The sequence below is a fragment of the Aulonocara sp. 'chitande type north' Nkhata Bay genome, linkage group LG1 (genome assembly GCF_057382095.1).
Source record: "Aulonocara sp. 'chitande type north' Nkhata Bay isolate Kocher_YH1m ecotype deep benthic linkage group LG1, A_spYH_male_GT1.1, whole genome shotgun sequence".
Lineage (NCBI taxonomy): Eukaryota > Metazoa > Chordata > Actinopteri > Cichliformes > Cichlidae > Aulonocara > Aulonocara sp. 'chitande type north' Nkhata Bay.
In genome coordinates, this window is record NC_141344.1 from 5,163,595 (window position 1) to 5,187,520 (window position 23,926).

The 23,926-nt window shown below is 41.1% G+C and overlaps 2 protein-coding genes across 6 annotated transcripts; one reads left to right on the plus strand and one right to left on the minus strand.

Moving 5' to 3' along the window:
- The first annotated feature begins 482 nt into the window (after positions 1-482).
- Positions 483-12,421, plus strand: LOC147338569 (adhesion G protein-coupled receptor G1-like). 4 transcript variants are annotated; one of them, XM_086304492.1, is made up of 12 exons: positions 483-632; positions 754-822; positions 1,572-1,843; positions 2,166-2,352; positions 2,583-2,625; positions 2,829-2,907; positions 3,963-4,085; positions 4,278-4,394; positions 4,924-4,966; positions 7,471-7,577; positions 10,755-10,871; positions 11,834-12,420. In XM_086304492.1, exons 2-12 carry the CDS (start codon positions 783-785, stop codon positions 11,840-11,842), a joined length of 1,137 nt encoding a protein of 378 aa, XP_086160618.1. In that variant the 5' UTR covers positions 483-632; positions 754-782; the 3' UTR covers positions 11,843-12,420. The 4 variants fall into 4 exon arrangements, with proteins under 4 accessions (XP_086160618.1, XP_086160852.1, XP_086160695.1 ...); XM_086304569.1 differs by having other exon boundaries at positions 516-632; positions 759-822; positions 11,834-12,421; XM_086304658.1 differs by having other exon boundaries at positions 520-670; positions 759-822; positions 11,834-12,421.
- Positions 10,685-22,823, minus strand: slc7a6 (solute carrier family 7 member 6). 2 transcript variants are annotated; one of them, XM_086304358.1, is made up of 10 exons: positions 22,692-22,823; positions 18,328-18,910; positions 18,112-18,237; positions 16,638-16,782; positions 16,400-16,523; positions 16,203-16,306; positions 16,014-16,110; positions 15,591-15,740; positions 15,041-15,224; positions 10,685-14,945 (listed from the first exon to the last, which is right to left on the minus strand). In XM_086304358.1, the coding sequence occupies exons 2-10, from the start codon at positions 18,815-18,817 to the stop codon at positions 14,878-14,880; spliced, it is 1,488 nt and encodes a 495-aa protein (XP_086160484.1). In that variant the 5' UTR covers positions 18,818-18,910; positions 22,692-22,823; the 3' UTR covers positions 10,685-14,877. The 2 variants fall into 2 exon arrangements, with proteins under 2 accessions (XP_086160484.1, XP_086160401.1); XM_086304275.1 differs by having other exon boundaries at positions 22,520-22,760.
- Positions 22,824-23,926: the final 1,103 nt, after the last annotated feature.

Consider the following 23,926-nt stretch of genomic DNA (forward strand, 5'->3'; position numbering starts at 1 on the left):
TATTTTGCATGTGTTTTGTCTTTTGCATGTGTTTTGTATTTTGCATGTGTTTTGTATTTTGTAAGTGTTTTGTATTTTGCATGTGTTTTGTATTTTGCATGTGTTTTGTATTTTGCATGTGTTTTGTATTTTGTATGTGTTTTGTATTTTGTAAGTGTTTTGTATTTTGCATGTGTTTTGTATTTTGCATGTGTTTTGTATTTTGCATGTGCTTTGGATTTTGCATGTGTTTTGTATTTTGTACGTGCTTTGTCTCTAGGGGCCACCGTAGGTCCAACTTCACTGGATGTAACATGTACGTGTAACATTGCGGTGACAAATTAAGGCTCATCATCTAGAGTGCTATATTGTCAGAAATGTAAGGTAGCTCAGTAAATGAACTTGTGCTCATTGCTCTGTATTATTTAAACATTCAGACCCAAAGGTCTTTTTAGTCATCTGTTTGTTTTGTCTGTGGTTCAACAGGTTTCTGTCTTCCTGTCTTCCATTTCTTACAACACATTCACACTGTTACGCATACACAACCCAACTCTGCATGGCCACAGATGCAGTATTTGTTAGTCCCGCAGTGGGAGCTTAGATGAATATGTTCAAGCTATTTCTGTTTGGTTATGTGTTTTGCGCTTATGAGTGTAAGCTTACAGTACACTTTAGTGACAGATTTTTAATGGTGGAGTATACTGAATTAATGTTTTCTTCCATACTAAATAGTGAATTATAGGTTTGTGTAAAAACTTTTTTTCATTTCTACAGAACAGGTGTGAGCAACAGAACCCTGGCTGATGGAGAACATAGTGCGCTTCTTAATCATCCTCTCCACTGGTAAGATCACCACACAGGAACCACACTTTGTGATAGTTTGTTCATACATGTGTGCTGTATTCATGCTGTGCTGTGTCATACATTATACGTTGTTGTATGCTGCTGTGTGTAGGAATATTCACTTAGAAACATAAAAAAATAGGAGCATTTACTAACTTTTTCTCTGTGTAACCGCTATTTAGTTTGTGAGCATCTCAAACTAAATAAATAATTTAGTTTGAGGTGTGAGAATTAGAGTTTCCACTTTCACCTATACTCTTTCACTTATATAAGAGCTATTAATTATTAGCTTAAAGCACAGTACACACCGGCTTCAGTGAACTTATTTACTGATGAATCACATCTGTGCTTGTAAACTCTGATCTGAAAGACTGTAATGTAAACTCCTGCAGTGCCATGTTAAAAGTCCATCCATCTATTGATCTTCTGCTTATCCAATTCAGACTCGGACCCACACAGTGTAGTGTAACTGTTTGTTTGTCTCTTTAATGTTATGGCACACACAATGCTTCCAGCTCAGCACCTTTGATTTCTCCATGGCCAGCTTTCCAGTTGGATCCACGCTCCACTGCAGGTCCCCAGCATCATTAAAGAACAAACAGTTCAGCAGAGTTCAGCAGTGTGATTCCTTCCACCTGGCCCAAAGCCTCCATGGCACTGCCCCTCCACTGCAGCAGAGCCAGAGATCACACCACTGCCACATAAGTTGAATTTTTTTTTTTTTAATACTGTGTGCTATATTTTAACAGTTTCCAGTAACAATGACAATGACCTGGACTGGAACTTTTGCGGCACATGGCACCATGGCAACAACCCCCTGAGCCTGAACCTCAACATCTCTACTGGCTGTAAAGGAATCTCCATTTCAGCCAATGAGAGCTTTCTGTCCATCAACGGGCAGATCACAGCCCAGTGTAGGAGATCTGAAGTGATTACCTTCAAGCACCTTGGACTTGAGTCAGGGGAGGACATCAAGTTCTGTCTGGACTGGGAGCCACTGCTGGACCAGTTAATGCTGACAGTAAGTGATAACAATTTTTAAATTTAAGTGTGGGTTCTAAATGCTATTTTTTTTTTGTTTCATCATTTGACACCCATTATTTTACTCAATAACATTAAAGTTCAGGAGAACTCAACTAAAAATGAGCGTGAGGTAGTTAAATGAAAGATGTGGAAAAAGCACATGTGTATAATAATATACCACCACCACATTCTAAAAGCCATATAACAAAATGTAAAATTTATATGATGTTCTGTACACTGCATACACTACACTAGCTAAATTCAAGATTATTATGATAATTTCTGTTTTTTGTTTTTGTTTTTCCTGTTGTGATGTTCAGGTAGGAGAGAAGAAGCTTATTCTGTGCTCACCTGCAAGCCTGCAGGATTCCTGCTGCACTGACCTGAGTGATGGCCCAAACACACAAGAAGCAGACTACGGCATCCTCAATACCGAGATTAATCATGATTTCATCACCGACAAAACACGGATGGCGTACAACTTTCAAGCACATTCCACCAACTACAGTAAGGAAGATTACACATATTGTGTCAGCATATTCTTGATAGAAAATCTGTGAATGAAATATATTTAGCAAAAAATAAAATTGATGTTCTGTACTGTTTTATTTGTTCCAATAACTCAGTTTGTCTGTAATGTTGTTCATATTTAGCTTTGCTGAACCAGCATTTCAGATTTCTGTTATCAAGTGCAGCATGTCAGAATCAGAACTTTCTCTTCTTTTCTGTTTTTGCAGCAGAATTATGTGAACAGGCGAAACGGGAATCCGGCCCCAACAAGTAATTTCCTCTCTTTTCCTCACATGCACCAGTTTATTGCAGGGATATCATGGCAGGATGTTGTAGACTTGATCCTTCCTGAAGTACACAAACTTTGATTACAAACGAGGAGTGAAGACATTAGCTGTCTGATGTAATATTGCTCCATTCAAATGAAACATGACAAACTTATAATCATGGCTGTGCCTGATGTTTATGTCCAGGTGTGCTGAGCCTCCATACGCTCACAAATCTGATGTGGAGATGAAGGAAGATTTCAAAGGCCACAGCGTCACATCACCTGTAAGACAAACACACAAAAGTTAAAGAGACTTGTCTTCAGATTAACCTTTTCTTTTTCAAACCAACCAGTGTGAGAAGGCTTTGATGATTTATTTTTAGAGAGTGGATGCTCTTTGTGATAGTGTGTCAGCTGTTGTATTGCAGTGTTACTGTTCTGAACTACCTCATCTTACAATCTCATTTAATTATAGCTACATTATAAAAACGATAAAATTGAACAAAATTTTATTTGTAATAAACTATACTGAAACAAAATGAAATTTATTAAATTTCAATTATTTTTCAAAAAAACATTTGCAGTTCATTGTAATTCATTTATGTCGCCCACTGTGGCACACAGATATATTTTTATAGGTTAAGAGGAACACAGAGGGCAGAAAACATGTCAGGTTTTGGATTTGTGTACACTCAGTAGTGTCAGTTATTATTTGGTGTAGTAATGAGTTTAAAAACTGGAGGAGTGAAGAATGAAGTTAGCCTTACCTTTGCTTTCTTTAGTGCTCAGGCTGTGATGAAATGCAACCTTTCCTCCTTAGACACACAAAAATGTCCCGCTCTACAGAGTAATATCACCTCTTAAATCCAATTATTAGGTTTCTGTAGGTTTCACCTGAATCACACATCTGCAGAAGTGAGGTTTCACTTTCAGTCATACGACTGGGATGAAGATTCATATTTTTAGAGTTTGCACTGCTGACATTAGCAAAAAACCTTCTTTGCATCTGAGACTGTGTGCTTCCATTTTTAATCCAGACTTACTTTACAGCACATTTTTGAATAACCTAGAGTATTCATGCAAGTAGAGGGGAGAAGTGATGTAGTACAGAAAATAGGGTGGGAGGTTAGTCACATAAAAGTGACTGATGGCAGCATTCTACTGACGATTACAGGATGGTGTTGAAAGCTGACTTTTTTTTCCCTCTAAACGACCCTAAAATAGAGTCATTTAGTAACCCAACAATCTCAAAGCAGAGCCACAAGCAGAGCTGCAGAGTGAAGCAGGTTTTGCTTACATTGTAAAAACTCACAGTTCTTATATGTGCTGTCTTTTCCAGGCCATTGCTGGTAGACCTGTCAAGTCCAATATCACTGTCCACCTCCCTGCTGCCTTAAAACAAGCTGCGAAAAATGTTAACAATGTAGCCTTCACTTTCTTCAAGAACATCTCCCTGTTACAGGTAAGGCTGTTTGCCTTCAGTCGATATAGGCACATATGACAGGATTTCAGGTGACCTTATTTAGCTGTCAGCCTGCAATTTTTTCCAGTGTTCACATTTGCGATTCTATCTGGAATACTTTTGTTGCTTTGTGTGCAAATATTTATGCTGCATTGTGTAAGATGAAGGTCAAGTTGTGTGTGTTTGTTTCAGGAGGCTCACAAAACTGCCAAGCCTATCAATGATGTGGTGGAAATCACGGTGGAGAACGAGATCATCAGAAATCTGCCTGAACCCATTAGGATAGATTTTTACCATGAAGCCGTATCTGTAAGTTTGTGTGTTTCTGTGGCGTTTAGCCTGTATCAGTACGCTCCCCACCCACTTTATATTACTTAAAGCTACTTCCTTAAACTGACACTTACTGTACCAAATAGTAACTGCTGAATTGACTGCAATGTGCTGCAGTGCAAATATCAGTAAACACTCAGGGTGACAAATATGGCTTAGGTGCAGAAAACAAAAGCAAAATGCTGTTAAGTTCTGTAATATCAGCCTGTTGACCTCAAAGGTGCAACAAGCACAGAAACCATGTGTAGCAAAAATAGACTGCGGTCTTAATGTGCATAGTTTCTGTGAAGTAGTCACGGTGACACATGAAACTCCCTGTTTTTATGTTAACTGTGATCTAAACATTCTTTAGCATTATGGCGATACACAGTAAGCCAGATTATGTATGCAGCAAATAGGAAACAACTTTAAAGGAACTAAAATGTAAATATGTCCAACAAATGCGATATATGCAACTTCTTATTGGGAGATGTCTGCAGCTCACATCTTTGTTCCCTCTTTATTTCAGGAAAGCTATTTAAGGACATGTGTTTCTTGGGACACTAGAAAAGGTTGGAATCCTTTAGTGGCCATGCATACAGAGGTTTGCAAAAGTATTCGGCCCCCTTGAACTTTTTCACATTTTGTCACATTACAGCCACAAACATGAATCAGTTGCATTGTATTGGTCTTTCACGTGGAATTCCAAAGTGGTGTACACATGAGAAGTGGAACGAAAATCATACATGATTCCAAACATTTTTTTTACAAATAAATAACTGCAGGGTGGGGTGTGCGTAATTATTCAGCCCCCTTTGGTCTGAGTGCAGTCAGTTGCCCATAGACATTGCCTGATGAGTGCTAATGACTACATACAGCGCACCTGTGTGTAATCTAATGTCAGTACAAATACAGCTGCTCTGTGACGGCCTCAGAGAATATTGGGAGCAACAACACCATGAAGTCCAAAGAACACCAGACAGGTCAGGGATAAAGTTATTGAGAAATTTAAAGCAGGGTTAGGCTACAAAAAGATTTCCCAAGCCTTGAACATCCCACGGAGCACTGTTCAAGCCATCATTCAGAAATGGAAGGAGTATGGCACAACTGTAAACCTACCAAGACAAGGCCGTCCACCTAAACTCACAGGCCGAACAAGGAGAGCGCTGATCAGAAATGCAGCCAAGAGGCCCATGGTGACTCTGGACGAGCTGCAGAGATCTACAGCTCAGGTGGGGGAATCTGTCCATAGGACAACTATACTAGATCTCAGTGCATCGTTCGATACTGTTGACCATAATATCCTATTAGAGCGATTAGAACATGCTGTAGGTATTACAGGTACTGCACTGCAGTGGTTTGTATCATATCTATCTAATAGACTCCAATTTGTACATGTAAATGGAGAGTCCTCTTCACATACTAAGGTCAATTATGGTGTTCCACAGGGTTCAGTGCTAGGACCAATTCTGTTTACATTATACATGCTTGCCCTAGGCAATATTATTAGAAGACATAGCATACATTTTCACTGCTATGCAGATGACACCCAGCTCTATCTGTCCATGAAGCCAGATAACACACCAATTAGTTCAACTGCAGGAATGTCTTAAAGACATAAAGACCTGGATGGCCGCCAACTTTCTGCTTAATTCAGATAAAACTGAGGTTATTGTACTCGGCCCTGAAAAGCTTAGAAATATGGTATCTAACCAGATTGTTACTCTGGATGGCATTACCTTGGCCTCCAGTAATGCTGTGAGGAACCTTGGAGTCATTTTTGACCAGGACATGTCCTTCAACGCACATTAAACAAATATGTAAGACTGCTTTCTTCCATTTGCGCAACATCTCTGAAGTTACAAATATCCTGTCTAAGAGTGACGCTGAAAAACTAGTTCATGCTTTTATTACTTCCAGGCTGGACTACTGCAATTCGTTATTATCAGGATGTGCAAAAAACTCCCTGAAAAGCCTTCAGCTAATCCAAAATGCTGCAGCAAGAGTCCTGACAGGGACTAGAAAGAGAGAGCATATTTCTCCTGTATTGGCTTCCCTTCATTGGCTTCCTGTTAAATCCAGAATTGAATTCAAAATCCTGCTCCTCACATACAAGGTGTTGTGTCCCCCACAAGCCATGTGGGGGACACAGCAAACATGTGGAAGAAGGTGCTCTGGTCAGATGAGACCAAAATGGAACTTTTTGGCCAAAATGCAAAACACTGTGTGGCGGAAAACTAACACTGCACATCACTCTGAACGCACCATCCACACTGTCAAATATGGTGGTGGCAGCATCATGCTCTGGGGGTGCTTCTCTTCAGCAGGGACAGGAAGCTGGTCAGAGTTGATGGGAAGATGGATGGAGCCAAATACAGGGCAATCTTGGAAGGAAATCTCTTGAAGTCTGCAAAAGACTTGAGACTGGGGCGGAGGTTCACCTTCCAGCAGGACAACAACCCTAAACATAAAGCCAGGGCAACAATGGAATGGTTTAAAACAAAACACATCCATGTGTTAGAATTGCCCAGTCAAAGTCCAGATCTAAATCCAATCAAGAATCTGTGGCAAGATCTGGAAACTGCTGTTCACAAACGCTGTCCATCTAATCTGACTGAGCTGGAGCTGTTTTGCAAAGAAGAATGGGCAAAGATTTCAGTCTCTAGATGTGCAAAGCTGGTAGAGACAGACCCTAAAAGACTAAATAAATCAGTCTTTGCAGCAAAAGGTGGTTCTATAAAGTGTTGACTCAGAAGGCTGAATTATTACACACACACACCCCACTTTTCAGTTATTTATTTGTAAAAAATGTTTGGAATCATGTATGATTTTCAATCCACTTCTCACGTGTGCACCACTTTCTGTTGGTCTTTCATGTGGAATTCCAATGCAATTGATTCATGTTTGTGGCTATAATGTGACAAAATGTTGTCACATTACAAAAGTTCAAGGGGGGCCAATACTTTTGCAAGCCACTGTATTTGACATTATTAATTATTATCTATCTGTATTTCCCATTTTCTTTCCCATAATTCCCACCAATGAGCTTTAACTGATTTATATTTTCCTGCTGCAGATTCTCTGCAGGTGAACTGGTCAAATGATGGATGTGAGACACAACAGAAAGGGGAAAACCACACTGTGTGTCTGTGTAACCATACAGCTTACTTCACTGTCCTGGTGGTAAGACACCGTTTTTCATACAACAATAAAAACAGTAATGAGATGTTGCTTATAAGTACTAAGTCGTTTTAAAGATGTATAAAATAGATGTTCTCTAGCATATCGAGACTATCTCTCCACACCGTTACATATTCCATATGTACGGGGTACGACCCCCCCCCCCCTTGGTCATGGCGTGTGGATATTTCTTTAAGACACTCCGGCACGCCCGGTGTGACCATGAGCTGGGTCCCCTCCAACACCTGCTGCTGATTCACTGCTGGCCCCTCCCACAGCATCCCTCCCATGGCTCCACCTCTGAGGCCTGGGCCAGTGGAGGTTGACTATCAAGCAGTGGAGGTTGACTATCAAGCGGCAGATGTTGAAGAGGTTTCCATCCTCTCCTTCGGTGTTGCCCACCTCTCCCTGGTCTGCTCCCTGCTGGTCCCTAGGCACAGTGTTGGGCGAGATGGGTCCCTTCAGCTCTTGATTGGAGCATGCCAGTTGTGGCAACTTGCCCTTCCTGGGGTCCTGTCTAATAGAGCGGACCTCAAAGTTGATGCTATCACGCAGCCATAGCGCCTCCTATCTCAGGTGCTGCTGCTGCCTGATTGGTCTGGTTGCAGGCAGTTGAGTGCCCTGCCCCCCAGCATTTATGGTCCCCTTCCCGCAGTTGGTTGCTGCCATGGTGGGAGTAGTAGCCTTTAGCCCTGCCCCTGGTCCCTCTGGATACCCCTTCGGGCCCTCATGTGCAGGGCAGCATGCCCTACAAGGGCGTGAGGGTAACTGCTGCCCTGCTGGTGGCCATTTTGTCGCTCGCTTTATAGGGATGGAGCTTGACACAACAGCTGCAGGCAGGGTGGGGACATGGTGAGCCTCCCCCATCTGTGCCTCTAAGGAGAGCAGGCTAAAATGGGGATGATGGCTGCAGTGTTCCCTCCCATGGCTCCGCCTCTGTGAGGCCTGAGCCGGTGGAGGTTGATTATCGTGAGGTGGATGTTGAAGAAGCTTCCTTCCCATCTGGCTGCCACTGGAGTGTGTCCCGGACGGGTGAACCCATGTCTGGGTTGCCTGATTCCGGGGCCCTCCCACAGTGTTCCCTCCCATGGCCCCGCCTCTGTGAGGCCTGGGCTGGTGGAGGTTGATTGTCAGGAGGTTGATGCTTATGACGCTTGGCTCCAGTCAGACGACCAGAGTTGCCTCATGGGACTGCCTGTCTACCCTGCAGCCACCTCGCTGTGCTGAGGGGCCTATACAGGCGTGTGGAGACAGCCGTGTTCAGTTGAGGCGGGTAGGACCTCGGAGCTTAGGCTCAGCTGTACTCCAGCCACCCTCCTCCCTCCTGACATCTTTTGAGTTGGGCCTCGTGGCCAGGACTGCTGAAGGCTGTGTTCCCCTGGCATATTGCCCGCGCTTCACCAGTTTATGCGCCAGTTGGCTCGGCCACCAGTTGACAGTTCTCCGGCCTGCGGCGCTGGCTCTCTGTCTGGGAGATTGCCCAACTGTTGCGAGTCTACGTGGCCAGCAGGGCCCACTCAGTGAGCTGACACCCATGGTGAGTCACTTCCCTGGCTTCACTGTAGCTCCAGGCTGTCTTCCCCTGGCGTGTTGCCCGCAGTTGCCGACTTACGCGCCAGTTGGACCTCGCTGCAGCGAGTGAGCATTCTCCAGCCTATTTTAGACGGATTTTCTCTGGCATGTCAGCTGCTGCAACTCCTGGCTGTGTTCCCCTGGAGTATTCCCTGCATTTGCCGGTTTACACGCGAGCTGGACCTTGCTGTGTTTGATTCTTCAGCCGGCAAGTGAGTGTTCTCCAGCCTGCAGCGCTGTGCACGAGTGTCTTGTTTGAAGTTCACTCTTGCTGCTCCCCTGTCTGCACACAGTGCTAGCGACCGCTCAGCCCTGGGGCAGACCTTTGGGTTAAGTCCCCGCTTGGCCTTCAGTGGGCTAGACCGCACCTCCGTCTGTGGACAGCTGGGCGGCGCCGTGGCTGTGTGGATGGACCCTTCAGGTCGCATCCCTGCCTTGGCCCTTCATCTTTGCAGCTGTACTGCTGCTGCGGGCTGTGTTCCCCTGAGTGAGCTGACACTTGACCCTTGACTGTCCGCCAGTGTCTCGTCAGGCCCACTCTTGCTGGCCCCCTGTCTACGGATGGCTCAGAGTGGCTGCTATGCCCTGGTGGCGAACCTTGGGTCGCTCCTCACTTGGGCCCTCAATGGCCTGAGCCACCAGCCCCTCCCCTGTCGTGGATGATGCAGGTTGGCTGCTCAGCTCCTGGGACAGGCCCTGGGCCTCGTCCTACCTCGGCCATCCACTGAGTGGCCGAGATGCTGCGAAAGGCTCTTTTCCCCTGGCACTGTGTCACTGCCTAGTGCCAGGCGGGGATCTGTTGTGACTTGGCAACTCCAGCCGGTGGCTACGACTTCCCGACTGGAGCGTCATCGCGGATTTCGGTCACGGCGATAGCCAGCTGCTGTGCACGAGTGGCTTGGTAGGTTGTGTTCCCCAGGCGTATTGCCCGTGTTTGCTGGCTTTCATGCCAGTCTGACCTCGCTGGGGCGAGTGACAGTTCTCCAGCCTAGTGTAACTTCAGCCAGTGAGTGAGAGCTCCCTAGCCTGCTATGCTGGTTCCCTGTCTGGTGCTTTGCCTGTGTGTCACGGGCTTACATGGCCAGCACGGGGACACCCAGTGAGCTGGGACTTTGTGTCTGACCTCGAGTGTCTCGTTTGCGAGTTCACTCTTGAAGCTGTAGTGACAGTGCTGGGGCAGCTACTTGGCAGCTCGGTGTGCTGCGCTCCCTGGCGGTCTGCTTTGCGGTTCCCGGGCTGACCTTAATCGGCCAATCACTTGCAGTCCTGCATGACTGATTCAGGCCAGTCTGGGGTCTGCAGACTGCTGCCTCCACCCCTTGGCTCAGGCTTTGCGTCTGCGAAGCCCTGACCAGGGTGGTGTGCCTGTTGGTGCGTGGTCACTGACTCCCAGCACTTTCACTCTCAGCGGTTCAGTTGCACTGTCTCCTCGCAGGGTGTCTTACAGAGTTACCCTGTACATATGGAATATGTAACGGTGTGGAGAGAGTCTCTGACTAAGAGAACCAAGGTTACACCGTAGCCTTACGGGGGGGGGGTTGTGTTGCTTTTTTTTTTTTTTTTTGTGTATGAAGACCTTTTTCTGCTCATTGCACTGTCCACTTGTAGGACCTGAAGCCTCGATCAGTGTGCCAGCCCCTGGAACTCACTGCTATTCGATATGTAGGCTGTGCTGTATCTATGATCAGCAGTTTTGCTCTTATAATTTATCTTGGCAGAAAAAAGGTATGTGTGCATACAGTCTATGGAAACAGTTTTTTTATTTTTATTTTTTTTAAATTTACACTTAGGTAATCTGTTTATCTTTTCAGTACTCCCATGCAAATATCTAGCAATGACTATTCCATTAGACACATGCCAGTATCTTCAAACACAAGGAGTTTGCATTGTATTTTGTATTCTTATACTATAACTGCATTTCTTGCATTATATAGTTCTGCTTCTAGATGTTATATTTCAACACTGTCATCCAATTAAATACACAGTACATACAATACATAGATTTGAGGATTTCAGTTTTTTGTACTTTCTCTTAAACTGGCTGCTGTAACAAGGTATTTTCTTACGTTTTGGAATAAATAGTGTTTTTGTCTTATCTTATTTGAAGAACATTTGGGGTATTTAAGTATAGTATACATATTAATATTAATATAGGATTACTGAATTATTGTAAGTGCAAGCAACAATAGAACAAGTTCATACAAAAACTTGGTGGCATTACTGTGATCTTGTGGTTAACTTGCTGAAAATAGAGATGCAGCTCATGTACCAAAATATGTGAGCCGTATCACCCTTGATGTTAATAACAGAATCACGTATTACTGTTTTCTCACCACATTCTTGTCATTTAAAAACTGGAAATGTTTCTTTGTTTTGTTATGTTTTTTTTTTTTAACAATTTCTGGACATGTGAACCAAATTTATTTTCAGATTAAAATACCTTTGCATGGTCTGGCTATGTTTGCACAACTGATTGTCGAGGTGTCTTAACCTCACACTATAAAGTGCTTTGAGATGACCGTTGTTGTGTTTTACTGCTATATAAATAAAATGTATTTGATCTCAAGTACAGCTGCAATCTGCAAAAAGTGAAAGAAAAGTGCTTTTTTTTTTTTTTTTTTGTTTCATCTCATCATAGATTATGCTGCCATTTGTCATTTTGGCTGTTTTTTGTTAAAATCTTTCAGGTTTGGTAAGCAAGAAGTGCTGTTTGTTGACATCATGCAGCACCCTTCACCCTACCTGAGGAACAGGTACCTGGCCACAGGAAAGACTTCAGCTTCAAATCATAATCCAACTACTCCCACAGTTAACTATGAAGAAAACTTCATGGTTAACTGTGTATTATGCAGCATTTTAGAGGCAAACAGTTTATTTATATGTACAGCAGTATGACTCTTTCTTTATCTCATACCAACTGTTGCACCTGTGTTTCAGTTTGGATCTCATATCCAGTAGATGTTCTTGTACACTGTGTCATCGTTATAAAGTCTCACAATCCAGCTTGTCACTTCAGCGTTTTCAGCATACCAAATCTAAGTGAGCTGCAATTTTATACAAGCTGGAACAGCTGAGGTAGGTTTTGTTGCACACAGGTGAAACAGCTGTGGTCAAAGGTTTTGGTTTAAGTGTCACTAATGCCAAAAAATGTATTTATTTGCCATTAAAAGTCTTGAATGAATAAATGAATGAATTGCTCATGACTGCTTTTCACTGTGTCACAGAAACATGTATTAAAAAATAAACAAACAACTTGAATAAAAATGTAAGCAGCAAAGTGTATGAAACAAGGCCATGAGCGAAGCTGGTTTGGACCACGTAGTTGTTTGCCAACAATATACCCACCAATACAACATCACTGTAGTTCTCACCAAAGGGAGGAAAGCAGCAGTAAGATGAGCTCAGTAGTAGAACAGAATCAATACAATACCCATAGTTCATTAGATCAGAATTGTACAGCTCATGCAGCACCACCTGAGGCAAATGTTCCAATAGCTCGACTACCATGGTGAACATGACATCAATGATGATGATGACAATGACAGTGGAGACAAATATAATTTAGATCAATTACCCCAGTTGCTAAGAAAGCTTTCTACTTCCCTTTCCAAAAATAACCTTTTACTCTGTATGTTGTGTAGCTGAGACTAGACGGAATATAAGCCAAGAAAGAAATCCCATCTTATGAATGCTACGTGTAGCAGACTACATGTAGCATGCATAACATTTTATGACAGTTCATAAATTCATGTAAAAGTATCCTGATAACACCTGGAAGCTTTGAAAATAAACATGACCGTTTGTGCTTTTGTTCTGCGCCATAAATGTAATGTTGTTGATTCAAAATAATGATTAATAACTATATATTATGATAACTTGTTCGAAAATTCCTGACAGTCATTTTGATTGCTTAGAAAAGTCTCCAAATGAACAGCCACTATACTGTAGTGCAATTATAAACATCTGGATTAGAAATCAAGTAAAAACAGATGGTTTAAAATACTAAAGAATGTATATCTAATGCTCATCCTGTAATTTTTGTCCTGCTTCACTCAATTTCTCATTTTGCTTTTAGTTACTTACATTTGCTAGTCGAAAACATGTGGTTTAATGTTAAAATGCAGTGAGTCAAAAATAGCTATGAGACTAAACAGGGCACAACAGGATTGGACTCCTGTGCAGCTGCTGGAGCTGATCAGGCCCACTGAAAATTTAACTAAAAATGCTAATCAATCTTAATGAAACTAACTTCAAGCTGCACAGAGCAGATGAAACAGCAGGACGTCTGCTGAACATTTAGTCTAGTTTCAAAATGGAAGACCCTGAACAGACTGAATGCTTTGCTTATGAAATGTTCCCGGTGTTTTTCAAGCCAGGCAAAAGATGTCACATACACAGACACACCCTTTATATTCCTGGGATAAAACCAGTCTCAGGATCATACCTCTGAGACAGGAACCGCTTTGACTAAACAGCAGTATTTGATGTACTCAGAATTAGACTGATCAATTGAGCTTCTTTTATCCATATCGCCCTGTAAAAAAAAAACAAAGCAACCTCTATTATAAAACATCTACCTTGCCAAGTCACACATATTTCTACATATAATTCCACAATTCGCTACATCTTGCTTAAGATGATGGCCATTGCTGTGCAGCAAATCAATAACAGTGATCGCTCTGTGATGTTTACTCAGAATGTCCCAGGTAAGCCAGCTAGACTAGCTGTTTTTTCTGCAACTTTTCTCATTTGCAGTCAGGTTTTGACAGGACAGATCATTTAAAATAATAATTATGGAATTTTACAGACAATTTTCAAAAGCCATAAAGCAGCTACGTGCATACAACAACAGCTAGCAGACTGGACTAAAACTAAAGCTCCAAATCTGACCAAGGCACAAATCTGAAACTAAAAGGTTCTCTTTTGAGATGAAATGAAGATTTTGAGATACAAGATGTCTGGAGCATAGTTTACTTTAGGAGACAGGATGTGCAGAAGTTCCACAACTGGACTAAAGATGTGGAATGAACAAAGTGTCTGTGTGGACATGATTAAGAACAAAAAGAAATAGTGCATATTAGTTATGTGTTTCAAAAATAACAACAGTGGGTTTAAAAAAAAAAAAAAAAAAAAAAAAAAAAAAGGCTTACAGCATCTCATACTGTGAAACAGGGTGAATTACACTAAACCCACCTCAGCTGGTCAGCTTGAAACACTCAAGAGTCACTGAATTCAACACATGGAAAACATGTTATGTTGGTTGAAAAAAAAAAAAAAAAAACAGCAAGAAACTGCAAGCAATGAGGCCAAGAGTAAATAAAGGCAATGACATTACAGGGATGAGTCACTGTCCTCAAATAGCAGCAGTAGTATTTTCTCCCCTTCTTCATTAGAAAATAAATAAGACCAATAGTTTAGATCAATGTTAAACACACACCTTTTAGTTAGAACCCAGGAGAGAATATTAACCTGCATTATGCTCTGGTCCCTGCAGTCATGTTCATAGCACCAGTGAAGTCTCAAAGGCATATACTGTTTAAAAGGCATATAGTATATAAAATTACCTGCTAAACTTAATAAGGATTAATAATAAATAAACTGCATAACCACCTCTCTACTGCACCTTGAAATGTTTTCCCAGAACAAAAATCTTTGTTTGTTTTATACAGCTGAAGGCCACATCTGTTGGCTGTGAGGATGCACAAACTCCTGGGTTTTAAAGTGTAACAGTCTATTGACTTTTGTCCATCTCAGTCAGCACACAGAAGCAGGTGTACTGGGTGAAGTCAGTCAGAGAACCTGCAGAAAACAGACAACACCATGTTGGTTAGTTGACTCAGGTGAAGTTAAGTGAAAATGACAAATCCTTCTTGCTTCCCATGTAGTGCACTCACGCAGCAGCTTAGTGATGACAGGTGGTCGTTTGGACTCTGGCAGGTAGACACCCAGGAAGTAGACTGGAACACCAGACAGGGCAATGGCAATGCCGATCAGGGAGTTGATGGTGTCGCTGTAGAGAGGAACTGCCACCAGGAAAATGGTACAGAGGCAGAACACCACCGGGTATAATAATGAGAGCTGCAGAGAGAGTCACGAGTTCAAAAACAGATCCTCCTAAATAAAAACATAGTATGAAAATATTTGCTTCATCATTATTATTTTGGATTTTATATGAGTAAACCTACACTGTGACATTCTTCATACCTCAGCATAACATCCATCCAGTTACTGTAACTTTACTTATTAGTGAAACATTCAGCCTAATGTTGGCAAAGCAGAAAAGTGTGTGTAGAAGCTGTTTTTTTTTTCTAAAGCATTAAATAAAACCAAATTAAATCTGTTTCATTACTTTTAATACTATAATTACATATAATTAAAATGAGTCACCCACATTCTAACATTACATGCATTATATTCAAACTGAACATGGAAAACCTGAGATACCTTAAGAGGTCTGGGTCTGTCTGGCTCCTTCATGCGGAGGTAGATCTGGCCAGCGATGGACAGCCCCATGAAGAACCAGTAGCTAAAGCTGTAGTAATTGATAAGCTGGAAGACGTCTTCCACTGTCAGGTAGATCAGTGACATGACACACTGGACAGCAGACGGGGAAAATGACACCAGAATCTGAGTTTGTGTCATAGTTTGAGCAAGTACAATAGAACAAGTGTGCCAAGGGCCCCTTATGGTTTACGGCCTATGATAGCAGTTTGTATTATATCCTTTTATTTCCCAACACAAGAAATGAAACTGACACCCTTGAGTTTCAATAATGCAATCAAGGAGTAGTAATCACAGGATTCCCAGTGAGCTGTTATTAAGTAGGAGTTTCTTCCACCACTATAATCTGAATTTCTATTTACATACATTGAAGATCAGAGCAGGAATCGGAGTGAATCTCTGTATATGGATCATGGACAGAGCATCTGGAAGGTGACCCTCACGAGATCCCACAAAGAACAACCTGGACACAAAGGATACCATTTCATAAAAAAAAGAAATCACCACAGTATATTTATTGCACTTCTTAAATCATTGCATATTTGTTTGTTCTACCTGGATGCAGCTATAATAGATGCATTGAGGCCTCCATAGCAGGACAAAGCCACAGCAATGGGAATGGTCCAGCTCATTACACCAAGCGTGTGATCAGCAAACGTCTAAGCAGTAAACAGAAACTGGTTCAACAACTTAAACTCAAACACAAGCATAGTTTTCCATTTCATTAGCTACTTTTCAGTTTGTTTACTCACCACTGCAACTGCATCACTGGCCAGTATAGCACTGACATCCAGAACAGCATAATAGGCAACATTAGTGAGGATGTAAATAATGGTGACAATCGGCATAGAGATGGCAATCGCCATGGGCAGGTTCCTGGAAAAACGGGGTATTTGATCAGGCTGAGTATTTTTGTCACATCTTTTCTACTGAGGAAAATAATAATAATATTATTAAAAAAAAAAAAAAAACACTGAAAAGAAAATGTACTTTTCAGGACTTTTGATCTCCTCAGTTACAAAGTTGAGAGTGTCCCAGCCAGAGTAAGAGAACAGGGCAGAGTACAGCGCCAATGCAATGTCACCGGGGTCGGTAGATGATCCCTGAAAGGATGATTCGAAGTTGCCTGTGTAGCCTAAAATGGAAACATGACAATCAAAGCAACAGTCTGTGAAATCTCATTGCATTCAGTTCAGTTCAGTTCAGTTCATTTTTATTTCAAACATTTCAAACATGTGCCTTCACAATCATTACAAAATATCATTCCATTATTTGTTTGAAAAGGAGTAGGCTGAAGTATTTACTTATTTGTCCCTACCCCCTCAAGTTTTACCTCTCATTCATTTAATTTTTTTTTTGTCTTAAATTAAATTAACAGTGATAAGATGCCACAGATACACAGCATTAGGTGTTCTGGCGAGAAGTATGTTGATGGTTCCCGAGATTTCAGTTTGGTTTGTAGCACCAAGCAGTTATAAAAGGATTCTGAGGACACATTCGTATGGTAATTAGTAGCTGACTTGAGGTAGCCCCTGCTTTATCACTCACTTTATTCTAAATGAACCTGTAATTTTCAAAATTTTATACCATACTCATTACGACATTGAACTTGCGATTAAGACCATAAAGTCCTTAGGAAAATGTTTACTGAAGCAATATCCAGAGTCAATTTGTCATAAACTTTCATGCAAAGATCTCTGCTTTACTCCTAAGCAGAAGTGTTATTATTTCTGAAGGCACTGCTGACCTTCAGAAATAATAACAATCTAAAGCAATCCATTAATCAGGATTAATGCATATCAATATGATTATACAGACCTTATCATTAATTGACTTTTTCTTTGGAACTGGAAGGATTCTCGTTTCTGTTTATAGTTTGGGTTTGTTCACCAAACACATTACAGTAGACTTTGTGTGGATGAAGTTAATCAGTCTTTGTACTGATCAAAAGAAGGACTTGAGACTGGTGGCTGCCATCTGATGATTTAGATTTTTTTTTTAACTTGTTTTTTTAATAGTGTGCATTTGCAGGCGATGACCACCACAGAGAAGAGGAAGACATCTTGACTTTACTTGAAGACTCCATAAATAGTTGTTGGCCTGACCAGGTAAACTAGAGAACTATCCAATGAGTTCCAAGACTGCTTTTGCATTGGGTTTGCTTTAAAACCTGGAGGATACATTCATTTTTATGAAAGTTCTGTACTATTTCAAGAATGGGTTTACAGCTACACTGTTAACTTTCTTCAGCTGCACTGATAATTCAGGACTGAAGTCCTGATTTAAAAGTTCCTAACTGACAAATAGACATTCCATGAATTATGCGTCCAAAACAAAATTAATTTTCCTGACACCTAGAAAACCTCCAACAAGCACTAAAGCCAAGGGATCATCTGTCTGTGGATGTTATTTAATCATAATTTCCAAACTACATGAAAAGGTGAGTACTGTCGTCACCACTCACCTTGGCATAGCTTGACGATGCCAGTGACTATAATGACGATCAGGGCTGCCACCTTAGCGTAGGTGAAAATGTCCTGAACACGGGTGCCCCACTTTACATACGCAGAGTTGATGAATGTCAGCAGGCCTGGAAAGAGAGGAACACTTACTACTGCAGAAAAGGCTAGATAGATATGAGCAGACAGAAGTTGGATATAAACAGAACTAAAGTACTTACAAACACATGCTGCAGCAATGAGCCTGGATGCCGCATACGGTGGCTCACATGTTGGAAAGAGCGGCTGCACCAGGTAGTTTGCAAATGTGATGGCTATGACTGCCTGGCTCGTGGGCTCAATAATCAGCAGAGATGTCCACAAACGAATAAATGCAATAAAACCACCAAATGACTCCAGTATGTATGCATAAGAGGCTCCTGATTTGGTGATTGTGGTGCCCAGCTCAGCATAACAAAGGGCCCCAATTACTGAGAACAGACCTCCAATCGCCCAGATGACTAGTGAGAGTCCGTAAGAGGCACTGTAAATGAGGACACCCTTCGGGGACACGAAGATCCCAGAGCCTATCATGTTTCCTACGATCAGACTGACTCCATTAAGCAATGAGATCTCTTTTTTAAGCTGCATGCTCACTTTGGGTGTTTCCAAAAAGGTAGAAGAGTCACCAGAATTGCCATTCATCTTCTTGGACTCTTCACGGTTGGCCATGGTGCCGCTGCAACAGGGCAAAACCAGCAAGAACTGAAGACCGGCTGTGTGTGCTACAGTCCCTTGTCAATTTCTGAGAACCTCTGAAACAACCTGTCCAACAGAACCAGAAGAAGAAAATTCTTATTGGTAAAGTAGAGAGTAAATAAGATAAGATAAGATAAGATAAGATAAGATAACCTTTATTAGTCCCACACGTGGGAAATTTGTTTTGTCACAGCAGGAAGTGGACAGTGCAAAAGTTATGACGCAAAAATTAGAATACAATAAGAATAAATACAGTACACAGCTGTACAGAATAGAATAAAATAATATACTATATACAGTAGAATAAAATAGAATAAAAATATACAATAAGATAAAAATAGAATACGAATGCTATATACAACTGAGTAAAAATACAACGATGCCAGAAAAGATTATTGCACTTAGTGTTATTGCACATGTGTGGATGTGTGTGTTTGTTCAGTTAAAGTCTTTGTTGTAGAGTCTGACAGCAGTGGGGAGGAAAGACCTGCGAAATCTCTCCGTCCCACACCGTGGGTGCCGCAGTCTCCCACTGAAGGAGCTGCTCAGTGCTGTCACAGTCTGCTGCATGGGGTGGGAGACGTTGTCCAACAGGGATGACAGCTTAGCCGCCATTCTCCTGTCACTCACCACCTCCACTGGTTCCAGAGGGCATCCTAGAACAGAGCTGGCCCTTCGGATCACCCTGTTCAGTCTCTTCCTGTCCCCAGCAGAGATGCTGCCGCCCCAGCAGACCACACCATAAAAGATAGCAGAAGCCACCACAGAGTCATAGAAGGTCTTCAGGAGTGGGCCCTCCACCCCAAACGACCTGAGTCTCCGCAGCAGGTACAGCCTGCTCTGCCCTTTCCTGTAGAGGGCGTCTGAGTTATGAGTCCAGTCCAGTCTGTTGTTCAGATGAACACCAAGGTACCTGTAGCTGTCCACAGCCTCAATGTCCATACCCAAAATAAATTCTCAGCAGTCAGAGAAATGTCCAGTGATTGATTTTCAGGGTATCACTTATTGCCAGAGATAGTCAAGTGGAGAAACATAATTTATAAGGCTATGACATGGACCTTTTTCATTGTGCATGGAGGATGCTGAAGGTTGTTCAGCCTTTAACTTCTGTTAAAAGGGAAATAATTATTTAAAAATAAAAACCAAATTAGAAATTATAAGGCTGCAAAAGTAGTCTGAATATGGGAGAAGCAGTTTAGAATATCAGTGGCTTTCTGTATTGTCAGTGTGGAATGTGCAATTTACAGCTCAATTACATGACCACAACTTGATATGATGAGCTGCTTATTAACTCTTATTATATTCTGCATTAATCATCATTAATGGGCAGCTGCTTGTGCCTGTGTGCATGCGAGGTACATGCTTCACTTCAATCATTAGGCATCTGTTCCTCACGCACAACCTGGCCAGCACACCACCTGTTTACCTCATGATAATTTAACAATCAATGAGTCAAACAAGGTCACAGCTGTTGACTCATCACTCAACAACAGAGGAGATAGAGCTGCCTTCATGGCTGCGTTAAGCTGCCTGTGCCTCATTAAAGCAAAGGGTGACGGTGGTGTGAATCTCCATATGTGCGAAATGCAACAGGTATCATGCAACTCTGCTAACGATCCTGAAGATTACACAACACAAGAAGGATTCAGCATTCAAAGAGAGTTAAAACTAAACAGGCATCCCTTGGAGATCTTTTCATGCAATGGTGATATTCTGGATTTCAACTGACTTTCTCCCTGTGGTTTCAAAAGAAGGCTAAAATATAAAAATAACAACAAAGTACACTGCGTAGTAGGTCAACTGTCCAATGTTAAGAAACACTTGACTACTGTATATACAGAAGATTTTTCCAAGCACAATATATCCAACTGTTAGATTGTTTGACTGAACTGAATCCATATCCATGTTATTTTTATCCATTAGATAATCAGTACTGTACATCAAGCTTCAGTAACTGCAACCCCAAAGCTGGTTTAAAATCGGTAGCATTCAAATCAAATCACATCTAATTTATTTCTATAGCACATTTAAAAGCAACAGAGTTGACCAAAGGGCTTCACAATTAGTTAAAAACATGAGAAAACAATAAAAAAAAAAAAAAAACAAATACAGATGAATTATGTAAGGCAAAGACAATGTATAACATAAAAACAAAATAAACATATTGTTTTGTTTTCCACATTGGAAACGGTGGCTAAAAAATAAGGTTGGTAACAAAAATGTTTATTGTTCAGGAAAATCGCTGCATTTCAGAGGAAAATTGTGTTCATGAACCAAGTAGTTGCATCCTCATTCACTTCATATTCTTTTGATTAACAGACCCAAAAAACCATAACCAATAGTTAGCCGAATCCTGCTTTTGAAGATCTGTTTTGTAAAAGAATCAAGAAATATTCCCATGAGAACTATTTCAAAATTGCTTCCAAGCTTTCTTATATTTTGCCTTACAGTTGTACATTGCGCAACAAAGACGTGATGGCAAGGAGGGTAGCTTTTATAGAAGAAAAATGACCAGGAATTAGTAGGTGAAATGAATCATACTGAAATCTATCTGTACACATCATGTATTCTACTGGTCTCAACAAGTATGTAAGCATGCCAGCATGTTCTGCAATTACAACAAAAAAAGGTTTTATCTGTCCTTGCATTCCATTCAAGATGTGTGTTCAGCAGTGCAGGAGGAGCTACAGGCAGGTAAACACGATAACAGACAGTCCCTAGTAACAAAAGCAAGCAGGGCTTTTAGGGTTTGTTTGTTTTTTTGTTTGCTGTAGTCACAATATGTCTATTGTTTTATATAATTATTAGAGTGGACCACCGTAACAATCTTTAATTTTGGTTTTTTGGTTTCTAAAACGCGGTACTGTTGTGCTGAGCAAAAGCAGCACGTTCAATGACACGTTATTCCCTCCTTTGTGAAATACATTTGTTGGAAATCTAATAAATAATGATGTGAATTTTTTTTCTTCTTAAATTAAATCTGTAAAATGTTGTTTTTAAGGCTAGAGAATTAACCTATATACGGATATGATCTAATAGCTCTCTTGCCAGTCCCCTGCCTATCTCAAAGTCAAAATAAAACATGTCAACGCAAAACAGCAGCAGCCGGTGTTTTCTTCCTAAAACAATAACCTTACTTCCGCTTAAGACTTTCAAAATAAAGTTACAACCATCTAGTGCATCTCTGGTAGAAAAGGGCTTTCTCTATTTTCTCGCACATTCTCTCTTTATTTTTCAAGGCAACCTTGCTACATTTTGTTGTCAATTTTATCAGTCAAATCCACGTTCATCAGGTTTTTCGTTACTAAGCATTTACCTCAATTCAAAAACGAAAATGCGTGCGCGGTGAATAATGATATATAGTAAACGAACAAAAAAGTGTAACAATTAATAAAATGGAAAAAATTGGTCTAGTTTACCTTAATGTTAAAAACAGTTAGAACATGAGACTATCCAAATTATATTAGCCTGTTAGCTTATTGTTTGAGCCGACTCACTGCATATCATAGCTTTGATTTCTTTGAGAAAAACCATGAAGTTGCTTTTTTCTTTGTTTTGTTTTTCCCTAACAGCAGAAATTCCCCATCTTTTATCAAGCGACACAGCTTTAATTTCTCACGAATTTAATTGGCTAATTGTAATTTTGGCTTTAATTTTGAATGCGGAGCTTCTTACCTCCTGTACCGTCTCGCCTCTTTGCGGCTAGCTTGTAGCAAACGGACTCCCCCTTTCTCCCGTTTCTCTGTCTAAATTCAGATAGTGCTAAAACTTCCGAACACGAACACATTTAACATAAACTATGCCCGCTAAGTGACGACGGGTTCAGAGCCGTGCTTCCCAGTGGTACCTGTGCTGGTTTTCCTCCTGTCTAATGATTTTGACAGCTGGCCAGCAGTGCGTCCTCATCACCCAGTAAACAACCGGCTGCTGCTCAGGAGGAGACGTCGTCACGTGATCTTGCAGTATTTTTGGCTCTTCGTATACAACTGCGCATACCCATGATCGACATATCATTGTTCCGATACCAAAGAGGGACTAATTGTGTTTACACTGAGGCAAAAAAGATGACAAAAAGTCATCACAGGATGCTACAAATAATAGTATCATCAAGTTGTTGCTGTCATGTTCCTAATCACTTCTCTCAGTTATATTGGCCCCTTGGCACTTGATGTGAGTGTGCAAAAAGCACATGTGTAATTAGAGCATTCCTGTTAGAAGCATGGGGCAGAGGGGTACTTGAACAGAATGTGCCAATATTCTGTTAGTGAGATGTCAGGTGATGAAACAAATGTATCCATGTCAGCACACCCGCAAAAATCCAGGACACATTCATAGCTGTAGACCTTTTGTGCAATGCATAAAAAACAAAGTAGTGTATTACAAAATAACTTTAAGTGATGGGTCTTGTTTCCTAAACAGCAAAAACCATGAAAGGCTCACCACAGAGCAAGTAACTGCTGGCAGCCAAAAACAACCAGTCATAAGTTATTTATTAATGCAACAGTACCGGTAACCTTTTGAGCTCTGATGCCTCACATCACGAGGGTCCTGGGGAGTTTGCATATTTTCACCATGTGCTAGTTTCAAATTCTTTGATTAAACTCAAAATGTGATCTTTTAAGCTTCAAGGAATTATACATGCAATTTCAATAATCGTTTTATCCTTTAAACACTAAAATTGACCAATTATGAATTTGAACAATGATTTTAAGACTTGATTTTGGCACAATGTGTATATATAGCAGCTGGATGGCATAGTGGTAACACTACTTCCCTCCTGACCAGGGTGTCTGTATCCAATAGGGGTCGCCAGGCTAGGGCCTGCATATTTAATATAATGTATTATTATTCCTTTCAATAGGGAAAGTCAGTGTGAAGTGTTCTGTTTTATTTAGTTTAATATGAATATATTACATGTTAAGGATGATGAAATAATGTTTCCATTGAATCTTTGGAACAAAGACCTGTCCTCTGAAAGACACCATGTCTGAAAAGACAGAATAATGTGACATCCATATGCTAGGAGCAAGGATGTATTTTATTGCTATGGTGCAAAAAAATGTAAAACACTATCATGAAATT